This window comes from Malus domestica, chromosome 16 (assembly GCF_042453785.1).
Source record: "Malus domestica chromosome 16, GDT2T_hap1".
In the NCBI taxonomy this organism is placed as follows: Eukaryota; Viridiplantae; Streptophyta; class Magnoliopsida; order Rosales; family Rosaceae; genus Malus; species Malus domestica.
In genome coordinates, this window is record NC_091676.1 from 5,722,185 (window position 1) to 5,738,566 (window position 16,382).

General features: G+C 39.1%; 3 protein-coding genes across 3 annotated transcripts; 1 reads left to right on the forward strand and 2 right to left on the reverse strand.

The window, feature by feature from the left end:
* The first annotated feature begins 593 nt into the window (after positions 1-593).
* LOC103402956 (serine/threonine-protein phosphatase PP2A catalytic subunit) lies at positions 594-3,672 on the forward strand. Its single transcript, XM_029095452.2, has 6 exons — positions 594-1,277; positions 1,744-1,858; positions 2,557-2,665; positions 2,757-2,834; positions 2,946-3,137; positions 3,236-3,672. Exons 1-6 carry the CDS (start codon positions 1,025-1,027, stop codon positions 3,407-3,409), a joined length of 921 nt encoding a protein of 306 aa, XP_028951285.1. The 5' UTR covers positions 594-1,024; the 3' UTR covers positions 3,410-3,672.
* Positions 3,673-3,871: 199 nt separating this feature from the next.
* On the reverse strand, positions 3,872-5,982 carry LOC103402955 (uncharacterized). The gene is made up of 4 exons (XM_008341743.4): positions 5,823-5,982; positions 5,559-5,694; positions 4,437-4,727; positions 3,872-4,213 (listed from the first exon to the last, which is right to left on the reverse strand). Exons 1-4 carry the CDS (start codon positions 5,897-5,899, stop codon positions 4,103-4,105), a joined length of 615 nt encoding a protein of 204 aa, XP_008339965.3. The 5' UTR covers positions 5,900-5,982; the 3' UTR covers positions 3,872-4,102.
* Positions 5,983-8,349: 2,367 nt separating this feature from the next.
* LOC103425488 (probable inactive receptor kinase At1g27190) lies at positions 8,350-10,709 on the reverse strand. The gene has a single exon (XM_008363571.4). The coding sequence runs from the start codon at positions 10,475-10,477 to the stop codon at positions 8,654-8,656; it is 1,824 nt and encodes a 607-aa protein (XP_008361793.3). The 5' UTR covers positions 10,478-10,709; the 3' UTR covers positions 8,350-8,653.
* Positions 10,710-16,382: the final 5,673 nt, after the last annotated feature.

Genomic DNA, 16,382 nt, shown 5'->3' on the forward strand with positions numbered 1-16,382 from the left:
GTATCTTAATGTCAAATTTTAAGTACCGTACTCTAAGTAAATGACAAAAATGCAATTGAAAAACAGTACTCGTGAAGTTCAGGTGTTAGACAAAAATGACACAAAACATAATTTTCAACGACAATAAAATTAGTGTATCTTAATGTCAAATTTCAAGTACCGTACTCTAAGTAAATGACAAAAATGCAATTGAAAAACAATACTCGTGAAGTTCAGGTGTCAAATGTTCCCTAGGAGGGAGGACACCCGACGCCCGATCAAACAAAAAATTTGGGTGTCAAATTAGCATATTGTCAGCGACGAGAATGCTATTGAAAAGGGACCGTCTTGAAGCTTGAGTGCCAAATTGCAATACAATATGAAGTTTGGGGATAATTATAAAAACATTTAATTTAAGTGGTAATTGCACGAAACCAAAAAGTCCATGTACTATTGTGCAAAATATTATAAAAAAGAGAAAAAGAAAGAAAAATCGGATGGTGGGGGACAAGAAGAAGCGCTTAGCAGGTTGAACAGTCCAAAAGAGCAGCTGGAGTCGACACGTGTCGGTAATTAGCGATGTTGACTCGGCGGAGCCACCGGAGAGAGAAAATGTTTTCTTCCTCACAAATCACAATATTGACGAAAAACAAAAACAAAAATCTAAAAATTCCAAAATCTGCAATTTCACTTGCATTTGCATTTGCATTTCATTTCATTTCGCAGCGAGCGGGAGAGACTCTCTCCATTCCTTCTTCACATAAATAAAATACAAATTTCGATTTAATTTCCAGATTTTTTGACCTTTTTAATTTTTTTTCTGTTTAAACAAATAAAACAAACACGGTGCGAGGAATGATAGAAGAGGGGTCGAAACTCGACCGCTCGCCTCTAAAACGACTCGTTTCGCTCCCCGCCTCGAGATCGCTCCGCCGGCGCTGAGTTCGCGCGCATCGGTTTATTTTTATTTATTTTTGGATCTGTAGGAATCGGAATTGGCGATTGGATCTGAGGGCGGCGGTGTTAGTGGTGGTGAAGCGAAGCGATGCCGTCTCATTCGGATCTGGACCGTCAGATCGAGCATCTGATGGAGTGCAAGACGTTGCCGGAGGCGGAGGTGAAGACGCTGTGCGAGCAGGCGAGGGCGATCCTGGTGGAGGAGTGGAACGTGCAGCCGGTGAAGTGCCCCGTGACGGTGTGCGGGGATATACACGGCCAGTTTTACGACCTCATTGAGCTGTTTCGGATAGGAGGGAACGCTCCCGATACTAATTACTGTTTTATGGGTGATTATGTAGGTCAGTTTCTTTTTTCTTTTTCTTTCCTTTTCTGCTTTTTTTTCCTTCTTTTCTTTTGGGTTTTCATTCGTTTACCGTTTTTGGGATTTATTTGTTAATTTATGGAAATGAATGAGGCTCTGGATTTGATTTCTGTTTGACTTGCGAATAATCCTGTTTGTATATTTGAAATCACATGCTATGATCCGGTTGTTTTCTTGGATTAATGAGAAAAGGATTAAATTTTATGTGATATTTTGTTGTGGCCTCGATCAATCTTACCGTAATTGTTATCAGGGAATTGGTTGGAATGTCAAGAATGATTTTCCGTAAATGGGGAAAAAATAATTATGCTGAGCCATATGCGTTGTGTTGTTTAGCTTAATTGATGGGTTGACATTGTTTTAGAAAGTGGAACGCCTCAGTTTGGAATTTTACATGTACATATGTGCCAGTGTTTTCTTAATATCATGTTGCACAAATGCAGATCGTGGGTACTATTCCGTGGAGACTGTCACGCTTCTGGTCGCCCTCAAAGTCCGTTATAGAGATAGAATTACAATCCTCAGGGGAAATCACGAGAGTCGGCAAATTACTCAAGTGTAAGAATGTTTATTCTATTTCATGTCTGTTGCTCTTAGTCTGGCAGTTTTGTTATAGCAATCCAAGTATGTGGGCTGTGTCTAAATTTTCACTGTGTTGTTTTGCTGATTGACTCTAAATGTTTTACAAAAGATTAGTGTAGATAATGCTCGGAAATGCCATGTTAGCTTGAAGGCTTTTTCTCCTTTTTCCCCTTTTTCCTTGGCTTAGTCTCTTGACAGATTTTATTATTTAAGCGATGTAGATACTTGCTTTCGTAGTTAGATATAGTATGCTTTTGTGGGACTGTACACTCCAGAAAAAAATCATGTTTTTATAATTCTGTGGTCCCTAGAATATATTTCCATGTTCCCTGGGGTATCCAAATGACAGCAGAATATATAAGGTATAGCCCTTCAAGGCTCCCACATCATGTTCCTATCGTTAAAGGCTCCTGCGTTATGGTAACATTTTCTTAAATATTGACATGTCAAATCCGTCCACTGTACTTTATATGGCTGCAGTGGATGGGGTTCCATTGATACTGGAACCAGCGCTATTTACAAATTACTTGTTGATGTGGCTGCATGGAAAAATAAAGCCGAGAGTTGAATCAGCTTAATTCCATTAACTTTTGAAAGATTTGTTGATTGACAGAGAGATTTTTTTTCTTCTCTTTATTGGATCCTAGTTTTATTCATTTGTGTCCCTTTTCCAGGTATGGTTTTTATGACGAATGCTTGAGAAAGTATGGGAATGCCAATGTCTGGAAGTTCTTTACCGATTTATTTGATTATCTTCCCCTTACAGCCCTCATTGAGAGTCAGGTTAAGTTACTTGTTTTGCTGGCAGTTTGATGAACTTCTTCAAGACATGTTGGTTGCAGTAGTTTCTGACAGCTTCTGGTATATCTTGTAGGTCTTCTGTTTGCATGGGGGTCTTTCACCATCTTTGGACACTTTGGACAATATTCGAGCTTTGGACCGTATCCAGGAGGTATGCATGCGTTATATGCTTCAATTCAGTTACAAATATGGGCGCATGGTTTTGCATCGTATAAGCTTGTTTTGGTTATTTTTACATCATAACATGTTTCTGCATGAGCAGGTTCCGCATGAAGGACCAATGTGCGATCTCTTGTGGTCTGACCCAGATGACCGCTGTGGGTGGGGAATATCTCCACGTGGTGCTGGTTACACATTCGGGCAGGATATAGCCGCTCAGTTTAACCATACCAATGGACTCAGTCTCATTTCAAGAGCCCATCAGCTTGTCATGGAAGGATACAATTGGTGCCAGGTGCGCGAACCCGATTGGAAATAGAAGCTTGTTCTCTATTCCTCATTTTGCATCATTTTTAGCTGTATTTCAACTTTCATCGTAACTTTGTCTTTCAGGAGAAGAATGTGGTGACTGTTTTTAGCGCTCCAAACTATTGTTATCGGTGCGGGAACATGGCTGCAATTTTGGAAATTGGGGAGAACATGGAACAGAATTTTCTGCAGTTTGATCCCGCACCTCGTCAAATTGAACCTGACAACACACGCAAGACTCCGGACTATTTTTTGTAATTTCAATTTCTTACAGGCTGTTTGTAATCCATGTTTTCTGCCATGTTTAGCTGCGTCGTTAAGGAGTTGTGTTGTTTAAGTTTGAGGGTTATTGTCAACATGATTCTTTTGTTTGGAGTTTTTGGTCCACACCGCTGCTGCTTTGTTGATTTTCTGAAGAACCTCGTTAGGAGAACTGACAATGGTCACCGATGGCCTGTGGCCGTTGTCTTGTATATTTTTCGGAAGGAAACGTCAATAACACAGTATATCTTGTTCTGGAATTTTGCAACCTCAACGTAGAAAAGCTTGTTTGGATGTGCTTTTAAAATGATTGAAAACGTTTTTGGTGAAAATATTTTTGGAACCAAAATTTTTTTCTTTCTAAATACGTTTTTAATCATTTTAAAAACAGATTCAAATGAATGCACGTTTTAAGGCAAGAAATTGCTATGAGCCATTTGGTTGCTGCATTTGCTCGCATTGAACCGAAAAATAACTTATATTGAACTGCATGGTAATGTAGGAATTTTTTTACATTTCTTTCGCACAAGTGTCTTTTGCAATACAATCCTAACGGAAGAATAATAAGCTGTGTGATAAATATTGCAGAACAGATGAAAAGAACACTAAAAGGATCCTTTTAACGCGAGAAATAGTATGCAGCAGATGGTACAGTTCGAGTGAGCTTCCGATGTGGCATCGAATCTCCATTTAAAACCTGGAGTTGTTCTGAATTCGTACAAATCCTGCAGTTGAAGTAGTCTGCTTTCTTCTGAAGTATACTAATGAACCGCTGATGAGCAACAAGAACAGCACGATCACCTGTTCCAGTAGTTCATAACACCATACATTAACATGGACAAAAAAATATAGCCGAACTAGCATTTCAAGGATACAAGCCACAGTTAGTTTCCGTTCTCAATACCCTTCGATTAACTTGTTTGATCAAGCATATAGCGACAACCACCGGGCTCATTTTTCATATCGGATATAAACAAGCAAAAAGGAGGGTACCAAAACGTATTATCAAAAGATATAAGCATACCTCGAAACCAAGCACCGACAACTTCTCTTCATTAACTGCTGGTATACAGCTTCTATATGTAATGTAAGCCTGTGGCTCTTGTGTGGATGAATCATCAAGTAAACTTCTATGCTTTACATAAGTACCAAGGTTGTCTGCTTTATCCGATTCTTCAATGTTGTGGGAGATCTCCAGAGCAGATCGACTCTTTTGAGCACCTTTCATTTTAGCTTCCTTTGAGCCATGTTTCATTTCAACACATTTCAAGGGGATGCGATACCCAGTCTCACTGCAGCGATACTTCTCGTCTTTCTACAGAAGAAACAAATAATTACAACCGTACAAGGCAAAGGAATCAGAAACATGCGAGAACACATAAAGCCAACACAAAATTCAATCTTCAAAAGTGAACGACATGCAGCAATGATTCATATAATCATATGATATACACGGTTAATTTTCAGACCACCATTATTTCAAATCATTGCATTACAGCTACAGCTGCTTCTAACAATCTACGAAAGGCAAATAAAGCAAATGAATTGCGCTAATGTGGTCCACATATGTGAGGGCAGTTCACTATCTCATATAACCTCATTTGGTTATATCTAATGAAATCCTAAAATACCATAATTCATAGCAGAAAGAGTTAAAAATATTGCTTATCGGGGCTCGTTCGAACCCAACATAAACCACAATGGAAGTGCTTCAAATTCCATTCAGTATCAATCCAGTGTGTTCAATTATCAATCCTGATTTGCACTACTGTTACTCAAGTGTAGATCTAAATCAAACCAAACCATTTTGTCCAATACTTTTCTCAATTTCACGAAAAATTGGCGACCAGGGAATGTCCCGCGACAAAAATCCAAACTTGAAGCATAAGCTAAACTAGACCAAACAATTCTTTTCAAATTTGTTCTTAATTCGAGGAAAACTTCCGAACACCAAACATTCCACAACAAAATCCAGAAATTCAAATCATATCCAAATAACCTCAAACAATAGTTGAATGCTCAAGATATTCTACTACACACCAGGATCACAAAGTACATCAGAATACGATTGAGAAACAATCAATTGGCCGAAATGCAATCATAAAAAACGAAATATAAAACGATCAAAAAGCACAAGATAAAAAACCTTTTCGGGGTAAAGGCAAGGAACGCAAGGGCCAGCCGGAGAGCATTCGTAGGTGGCGTTGCTTCCGTGAGGAGTTTCTTTCAGACTCAGCAGCGCCCTCCGCCCAATCCCTCCTCCGCTTTCTTCGCTTCCGATCCTGAAATACCAAACCCAACAAAAAAAATTGTTGAAAATTCAACTGCCCCACTTAATCGCATATCAAATATTCGCAAGCATACATATATATACACATATATATGTATAGATTCCAGGGTTAGGGCTTACGTGGCGTGGGCTAGAGAGAGCAGATTGAAAGCTATGGAGAAGAGCAGTAGGAGAAAGAGTGATGAATCTGAAGGCATAATTGCTTTCTCTCTCTTCGCCTCTTTCTTTCTCTTCTATTCTCTTCTGCAAAATCGGGAGCTTCATAATTTTTTTTATTTCCCTGGATGACCCTGAAGTTCTTTGATATTATAAAATTGGCCCCCGTATTTCACAGTATTTCACAAACTGGTTTATGGGCTTTTGTAACTGGGCCGTTGTTTGATGAGACGAGGACATATCGTTTACATTTGGGCCCTAATAGTAATGCTCATGAGTTCATAACTGCAGCCCACCCATTCGCAGTTGAATCTTGAGTGACTGGGACTTTTCCCACAAATTACGGTTTTGTTTACACAAACTTGGGCGAGGAGGAAGAAGGTTGCCGGATATGAAGTTGGGTGGCCGACGGCTGTTAGGTTTTCTGGTTTTTTATTTTATTTTATTTTAATTTTACAGTTAACACTGTTAGATAGGAGAAATGTTGAGGGCTTTTTTAAAAGTGGGACTCCTTATAAATTTTTTGTAACCTCATAGTTTAACATCAATTCACGTGCTAACATTATCAAAAATTGTGCAAAAAATATGAGGTGTCAAAGAGTTTCACTTTTGAGAGAGTCAGCTTAGCATTTCTCCTTAAACTATGATCGACACGAATACATAAATTCCTATTTTCAATAGTGGGGTGTGGTGTTTGGGGTGGAGAGGTAACAATGGTGGTACAGTCTTAAAAACGAATGAGGGTATTACATGAATTGAAAATATCCATTAAAGATTCAACTCCCCTTTTTATTAAAGCAGCTTTTAATATAAAAAGCAGTGTAAAAGAATTTGGTAAATTTTAATATAAAAGTGATATAATTGTATATAGTAACAAAAAATGGACATGGTTGTGGGGTGGTGGCGATGACAGTAGTGGTGAGGGTAGTAGTGGTGATGGTGGCGGCAAGGGTGATTCCAGCAGCAAAAGTGGGGGTATGGTGGTGGTGCCAATAGTGGGGTGTAGAGGTAACAATGGTGGTAAAGGAGAATATTCTCTTGTCAATGGTGGTGATTGTAGTTATGGTGGTGATTGCGGCGGTGGTGGCGATTATGATGGTGGTGGTAATGGCAGTAATGGTGTAAGGTTAGTGTTTGTAATAATAGGTGGTCACGGTCACTTTGTTCTCCAAGGGATAAAGTGAGTTGAAGGTTAAACAATGTAAACTTATAAAAACTAATGAGGGTTTTACATGAATTGAATATCTATTAAATATTCAACTCTGTTTTTTCTTAAAGCAGCTTTTAAAAGCAACTTACATGCTACTTTTAAATACTTTTTTTAATTGTTTAACTTTAAAGTAAAGTCATTTTCAACCAAAAAAAAAAAAGCAATACAAATCGAAGTTTAAATGGTACGAGAAATGATTAGCTGAAATTAAAAATAAGAAGATCCAACATTTATAGAAATGAAATATAATGACTAAAAAACTCATAACATTGAGTACTAGGTAATGTTGAAAGCACACCTCATAGATTGAGTGCAATGACATAGTGGGTGGAATTGACAGAGTGGGGTTGGGACCAAGACCATGTGGGTCAAAATTTACGAGGTGTGCAAAATACAAAGTAGCAAATGAATAAAGGCCCATAATGTCACAACACGGACATTCAATTTTAATAAAAGCTTTTAAGTATATGAAACCACTAAAAGATAGGTCATAAATAATGGAAAGATTCTTTTTTTAGGGATCCTAAGGATCCCCCAATAGTGTTCATTCATCGTACATTGTAGGGTTAGAAATTATTTTAAATTTTAAAATTTAAATTCAAATATAAATAGTACTTAACGAAAACTGACCACACGATGTACGATGAACGGACACGATTACGGAATCCTTAAATAATTACATTTATATGATTCAGTAGTAGCAGTTGGTGATGATGATGATGATGAAGAAGAAGAAGTTAGAAGAAGAAGTTAGAAGAAGATTCTTATGTCTTTTCAGATTTCAGTGCTAAACTTTTAATGCTGTCACGAGAAGACCATGTTTTTGACATGACCTTAAACTACTTTTTGGGTTTTCACTTTCTTCTTTATGGTGTGGACAGAAAAGTCGTTAGTGGTTGGGATCATCAACCGAAGGTGTAAGTAGCGCTCCAAAATAATCATGTAATTTCTCGGAAGATGATTCTTTTGGAGTGTCGGCCTGCAGGTAAGATTTTATATGACACAAGAAGATTGTCACCGTCGCACTAACATAATGCTACATGAAGAGAAAGTTACGCACGACATTGTATCTTTGTAAGTGGGCGTCACAGCGGCAATGTTCCCGTGCCATGGAGAGAGAAATTTCTCTCCAGAAGGTGAGTTCTTTGCTGGATTTGAGAACCTACTTAGACAACAAGTTAATGGGAAACCCTAGAGGTACCATAATGGGCAGTATTTTGGTTAACCAGAAGATTCACCGAAAGAAAAGTTGAACATCTGTGAATACGAACACACAAGACATACATGGTGAACAAATTTAATAGCTAATTTCAAGCATTTTCTGGCAAGGGAAACTTACAACGAAGATTCTGAAGGAGCATTTTCAAGAAACGAAAACAGAGAATTTGTGGATTACATAAACGTTACAATGCATAATGCTTGTTTATGATACAGAATGATTCAACGAGATGAGCATTACAACAGCGAAATCATGTCCTAGCGGAAACCATACCAATTACAGAACACGCCTTTCGTAAGCATACACTGAAGAATGTTGCATTATCTTGCGCTTTGGAACTCTCCCTGCGCGAGTATTTCTTTAAAATCAGGATTCGGGAACAGGTTTGCCATAGACTAACGGAAATTCATCATACTGTTCAGAGAAACCGTGTTTCTCAGCAAAACTCTTCAGTGACTCATAAACCTGGTACATGGAAGGCCTATCCTTGGGCCTAGAAACAACACAAGTACAAGCAACCCTCATAAACTGCAAAATTTCATCATCGTGACCTTTCCCAGATAAGATATTGTCAATGGCATCCATGCTTTGACCAGTGTTTGATAAATGATTCACCCAATCCACCAAGTTCCCCTTGAATCCTTCCAATACATTACTGATTTCAAGCGGCTTCTGTCCAGTCACCAATTCCAAAAGAACAACCCCAAAACCATACACATCCCCTTTCAACGATGCCACCATCGTGCTCGCGTACTCAGGAGCCACATAACCAAACTCTCCCAAATCCCCATTTACAAACGAACTGTCATTGGAGTCACGAGAAGCCACCAGCCTTGCCAGCCCAAAATCCGTTATGCGAGCTTCAAAATCATAGTCGAGAAGAATCACATTCGAGCTAATGTTCTGATGCATATAAGGCGGCTGACACGCATGGTGAAGCCAGGCAAGTCCTCTAGCAGCACCTACACCAATCCTTAGCCGAGTCGGCCAATCCAAAAAACCATACTGGCTATTCACATTACCACTTCCATGTAACTGGGAGTGTAGTGTGCCATTGTACATGTGCTTATACACCAAAAGCTTCTCTTCCTCCAAACCACAAAACCCCAGCAAAGGCACCAAATTCGGATGCCTAACCTGCCCCAACCTATTCATCTCCAACCTAAACTGTTTCTCACCAAGCTTACACGCATTGAGCCGCTTAATCGCCATTGCCGACCCATCAGGTAGCACAGCCTTGTACGAAACACCGGTCCTCGTAGAAATGACAATGTTTTGGGGGTCGAAACTGTTGGTGGCGGCCAACAAATCTGCCAACCGGACTTTCACAATGGGTTTTTGAAACAGAGACACCTGAACAGCCTTGTGAGACCTCAATAACCCAACCCAGCCACCCTCACTCTTATCACCACCGCCAAAACTGTCACCAAAGCTTCGCTTTTTCCGACCCGCCCTGACGAAAAACCACCACCAAATGCCCAATCCCAAGATCAGAGACCCGGCAGCACTAATAGCACCGGCGGCGATGATAATGCCAAGGCTTTTGCTGCTCAATCCACCGCATTTCGACCCCAGAGGCTTCCCACAAAGCCCATCGTTCCCATCAAAATCATCCTTCTCAAAATTCGACAGGTCCAGCGGAATCGTGCCGGTTAAATCGTTATTAGCGACGGACAATTTCTTCAGCCTATCGAGCCGGCCGAGCTCGTATGGCAAAGAACCGGAGAGGCGATTGTCGTTCAAAATTAGAGTGTTGAGGAACTTACAGTTGGCGATCTCCGGCGGGATCGAACCGGAGAGAGAGTTGCCAGAAAGATCTAGGGTTACGAGGTAAGGAAGCCAGTTGCAGATTTGGGGAGGAATCGAACCGGAGAGAGAGTTACCGGAGAGATCCAAGCTCTGGAGGCTGTGGCAGAACTTGAGAGACTCCGGGAGCTTGCCGGCGAGCTCCATTGACGGGAGCTGGAGGCTGATGAGGCGATTCTCCTTCTCGTTCCAGCAGGTAACGCCGACCAGCTTGCAGATGGAGGCCACCGACCTGTTGGCAAGGTCCCATTGGCTCAGCCGCCCTTCTGGATCGGTGAGCGAGGACTTGACGCCCTCGAGGCATGCGACGTCGTCTTCTATGGAGTAGCAGGGGAGGAGGGAGTTGAAGAGCAAGAGTGAGACTATGACCAAAATGACCTTCATGGTTGTTGGAGATTGCGATTGGTGTTGGGTATTTTCGGGTGAATTGTGGGCGGTGGGATTTAGGGCTGTGGATGTGGCGGCGGCGATGATGGCGACGGTGGAGGTTGGGGTAGATGGGAATGGGAATCCATTTGACAGTGGGTCTTCAGTCTTTAGCCTTGAGAAGGACCAGCCTTTTGGAGCTTTTTGAATGCCACCTGATATCTGGGCATTTTATGGGGTTATGGTGTCGTTTTATAGCACTCTTTTGACATAGACACATCGTAAAGGTGTCGTCTAATATAATAATCTTTGTTCACATGACACTATTTTATTAACATAGAATATTACGTAACAATGTATCAGTATCATCTAAATTGTTATTCTTGTAGTGTAGGCATTGTCGTACTGTCACGTGTTGTTATTAATGTAACAATGTACTAGTATCATCTAAATTGTTATTCTTTTAGTGTAGGCATTGCCGTGCCGTCATGTGTTGTTATTAATGAATCATCTTATTACATGTATATCTAATTACTAATGTAATACATAAAATAGAGCGTCAAAATGCTAGTGTTCCAAAACTAATCACAAATCGTCCTGTGTTAATTTCTCGTATAACTTACATAACTAGTTTAAGAAACGATAATATTACGACTGTTGTTTCATTTAAATCTTTCTCGTGATATTTCAATTATATGATTAATTTGAAAGTAATTTAAAATGAACAAAAACGCTTTTAGAGAAAAAAGTTAGGTTCCAAAAGCACTTCAGGTGCATTTCAGGATTTGCTTGCATTTTTACCAAATATTGGTTAAAAAAAACATTAAAAAAAACGTTGTCAATCATTTTAAAAGTAGATCTAAACGAGTTCATATTCTTCTATGTTACACAACCTGATTTGACACGTCTGTGATGACCTGCCAACTAATTAGTTTAACACTAATATATTAATAAGGTTTAGTTTGGAGTAAAGACAAACGCAACAAGTCTTGAGAGCTCCACTTAGAGTAGTTTGGGTTAGCTCCAACTAACCTATCGATTCTCATTTGTTTGGAATCTTTGTCTTAATATTTTAGGGTGTGTTTGTTTGGGTTCGCTAATCTTCAATGGATTGGACTACACTAAAAATTAATGAAGTTTCGTGTTGTAGTCACATGGACTAGTTTTAGTGGGACTAAACAGGATTCGTCTCGACTAGAGACCTCGTTAGAGGTTCTTAGTGAAGCCCTCCAAAATGCAGCGGATTGCTAAGCCATTCCTTCATTTGCTTTGTTTGTTGGCTGCCTCTTCCTAATCGACGACCTCGACATCAAATCCTCCACTCCTTTTCCCAAGGTCATCTCCCACTTTCTCTGTCAAGTCTTGACGATGGTTACCACCGCCGTAGTACCGCGTCATCTCACTGAATTCAGATGATATTGGTGGCGAAAAATTGATATTTTCAGATGGAAAGATGTAATGTTATATGTCCTCAATCTTCCTCATATTTTCTTATTTTTTTGGTAATATAATATGAATTTCAGATTTTTGAATATGTTTTGTTTGGTTTAATGGTGTTTGCAATGGTTCTTTCTAATTTAAGCTGAAATTATAGAAAGCACCGTTTTTCTGGGTTTGTGTGTGTGTGTGTGTATTTACCCACACATATATGTATGTATATGTTTTTGCTAGATTTGCTAAATGGCTTTTTGTATTATTTGTTCTTGTTGGTATATTTCCTTATTCACAAAACCCACATTTATAAATTTTATTTTTTTGGGGAAAAATTGTGATGGGTTGCTTTGTTCTGGATGGGTTTTTGTTTAAATGTGAAGCAAATTATCAATTGTTGGTTCTGAAATGTCAAGAATTTTGCAATTTTTAATATGGTAGACGGCACTAGTGGCAATTGCCAAAAGAAGAAAGAGGTTGGATTAAATACGGTATTTGAGTGACACCAACATACTTTGAACATGGAGAAGATGAAATGTTTAACAGAAATAACATGAATATTTGGTTGAAATTGAAGTTGAAGCAACTTAAAATATTTTGTTATATATCATGGGTTCTTTATATATATATAATTATCATGCTTCTAGTCTGAATCTGTACCAAATGTTTTACTAAGTTAATTTAGTCTAAGGCAATCCAGCTTAATCCTTGAAGCTAATCCAGTCCGAGATAGTCCGATGCAACAAACGCACCCTTAAGGTGATATGAAACTTTTCACTCTTTTTTTCTTTTTTTTTCTTTTCATATTTTAATTTTTGTGATTTTGGTTTAGGGTGGGCTTTCCTTGGCCATATGATTACTGTGAGGCCTCCGCATTTGGTGGATCTAGGAGTCTCATATGGTGATTAATTTTGGGTTTTTAGGGCCTTGTTCGAAAATGATGGTTTATTGGGCGTATCTACAACCTAAAATTTATCTGGTGAACATCTGGGGTGGGCACGGTCCTCGCGGATCTAGGGTCCATTAATTAAACATCTAAACAAGAATCGTTAGATCTTGTCAAGTTAAATGACCTAACAACGCTTCTTCAGATGTGTAAGTTAAATGTGCACTGGAAAAAGCCTCACTCTCTTAGATCCATGCAACAACTTAAAAGACAAGGCTAGGTAAATGTTTTTATAATGCTAAGAGAACCGAACTCTTGATCTAGCCTAAAATTTTTCTTCTTCTTTTTCATTTGTAGCCTAACCTCAATAGTTCAAATATTCGAATTCAATTATTTTCATATGTAATTTGGATTTTTTTATGCAAGAAGCGAGAAATTTTGGGTAGCACTGCTTGTTTAGGGCAACTATCAGACAACAATCATGTTTTTGTCTAGGGGATCCAATTCCACCAATACAAGGATTTGAATTCCAAATTTTGTGTGGGCCCCACTGTTTTTTTTATTCCTTCATGTTTAGTAAACACCATAGTACTCCATAATTGAAATTCAATTCCACATTCTCATTCCGATTACGGGTACGTAAACACGCGGTGGGACACCGACTCTCCCAGCAGCTTCAGTAAAAAAGGAGAAAGGAAAAAGTATAGAGCATAAAAGAAGATCCAAGAAAATGATGCCATAATTGATGACCATGAAAGAGAATGGAGGGTATACGTCAGAGAACTCTTAGATCATCCAATGAAGGCATATATATATATATGAGGCCGATACGTAACATCACGTTTTTTTTATACAACTTTTGACACACGTTTTTTTCAGGAGCACTCCGTTATTTATTTTAACTATCTGAATCGTCCTTTTTTTAGAACATCATTCATAGATCATCTTTGCATAAAATTAAACAAATCCACAACCATTAAGAAATTCATTTGTGGTGAAGAAAATAGACAAATATGGTTCTACTAAGAAATCCAAAACCCTTATTCAAGTGGTAATATGGTTTTAAATTTGAGTGATTTTTTATAGGGAGTTTTAATGAAAAGTCCGCGGTACTGTTCACTTTAACGAAAAACCACATTTTTACACTAAAAAGTCAAACATAGTACTATTCATTTTACTATTTATTTTGTCTTTATTATTAAAACTCAAGTTTTCAAGCCCTTTTCATTAGTTTTCCTTTTTTTATAGACATGATATTTGAAAGAAAACCTAAAAGATAGATGATTTAAATTGTTGAAATACTTATAAAGTGGGCCCAACAAAAAATAGTGTTACGGATTCGGGAATGGAATGTGATTCATATGTGAACACACCCAGGAGAAGCTAAAGATTCGAACATTGTGAAGTGAACACGAGAAGAAGCAGCTGGTTCGTGTGAGAAACTCTCTTTCTCGAGGGAACAAAAAGATGTGTGTATTGGTGGTTGTGGCGAGAGAGGAACCAATTTAGGGAAAGCAATTACTTTGAAAATGTGGATAAAATCATTTGGAGACCAATCCTTTTTTTTGGGGAAACGATGGAGACGAATCTTGCCCCTAAAGCTTCTTTATTGGATTACTTGACGTTCCTGGCAAGAGCAAAGACCAAACGCATATGAATTCATCTACTCCTAATTATAATTAAACAACTCATTGGCTAGAACACGTTGTATCAGAAACAGTTGAAGTTAACTTATGTATGAGGTGCATCTTGTTCTTAACTAAAGTTTTCTCTGATAACCACGTTCTGTCTTATATAAATTTATTGATAGCTGTTGATGAATTTTTACGTTCTCAAAACAGACTAAGACAAGTCGAAGAGACTCGTAATGTTAGAATCAAGTTCTCTCTGCTATCTTTTGCCTAAGTATATTCAAAATGGAAAATATTGTTGACCATCCACTCCTTCTCATTACACGACAACAATGTTGGAATTTTTGGATCGCTGGGCCCGGCCCCACTCTAACGACACCGATACTGTCCCCACTTAACCACCTGCACAATCCTCAGGTGTGGGGTTTTACCACAAAAGGCCTCGGTATTAGTTAGAGTGGGGTAATACTATTTAAACCCCTTTGGTTTTCTTCACCCCACCGATGTGGGACAGTTTAACACTCCCCCTCACGTGTAACCTCATTTAGTGGTTCACACGTGGAGATCCACATCGGTGATTGAAACTCAGAGGTCGGCTGACGTTGGGCCCACTTGTTTTCAATTGGAACTCAGCGGTCGTCTCTATATTAAGAGCTCAGACTTGTTTCCTTCCGGGTGGTGACAAGCTTGTTGGCTTGCACGGGCCCGCAACCGTGGGCTCTGATACCATGTTGGAATTCCTGTTATGCAGTGATGTATTTAGAAATGTGTATAAGAAGAAGAGGTTTTAGAGAGAAAATGAAAAGACAGAGAGTGTTCTAAAAAATATCTCTGATAGAGCCAAAAATGCTCTCTGCATCTATTCCTTCAGATCCTCAACATTTACATGACACTAGGGAGAGGGAAGCTACGTGAGCCTATGAGCTCATCATACCATCCATTACAAGACCCTATGAGATCTTGACACATGCTTACATCTGAGCCTAGCACAATATTATCTAATCTCAGCCCTTGATCACAAACTGATTTATTTACACATGCTAAAGTAAGGAAAATACAGTTTAGACCTTAATCAACTAACACTCCCTTCTAAGGTCTTAACTGAGATTACCCCAAGCTTATCCCTCAGTGCACAGAATCTGTCTTTAGCAAGTGCTTTGGTGAAAATGTCAGCTAGTTGCTCCTCACTTTTGCAGTATTGCAGGTCAATTGTTCCTTCCTGAATTGCATCTCTGATGAAATGAAACTTCCTCTTGATATGTTTAGACCTCTGATGGAATACCAGATTCTTTGACATTGCAATTGCTGATGTGTTATCACACATCAAAGGTGTTGGTTCGATCAATTCTTCACCAAAATCATGCAGCACAAATCTCAGCCATGTAGCTTGAGTGGTGGCTTCTGAAGCACTCATATACTCGGCTTCAGCAGTTGAGAGTGCAACACTTTGTTGCTTTACAGAAGCCCAAGAAAATGCACCACTGCCAAAACTGAAAGCATACCCTGATGTGGACTTCATGTCATCTTCATCTCCACTCCAATCACTGTCACAAAATCCTATGAGTAGAGCTGCATTTCCCTTTTCATACTTAATTCCATAGTCAACAGTTCCTTGCACATATCTGAGGATCCTCCTTGCAGTGCCAAGATGTTTAATGGAAGGACAGTGCATGTACCTGGCAAGTACACATGCTGAGTACAAGATATCAGGCCTTGTTGCAGTTAAGTATAGAAGGCTGCCAACAATTTTCCTATACAATTCTTCATCTGCAGCTTCACTCCCATCACCTTTCCTTAGCTTATCCGTGGGAGGTAAAGGTATTGAGACAGACTTGCAGCTCTTTAAACCAAATCTGTCCAGTAAACTCAGTGCATACTTTTTCTGGTGAATAAAGATACTCCCTTCTTGTTGGATTACTCCAATTCCAAGAAAATGATGCAACAAGCCTAAGTCGGACATCTCATACTTGTTCAT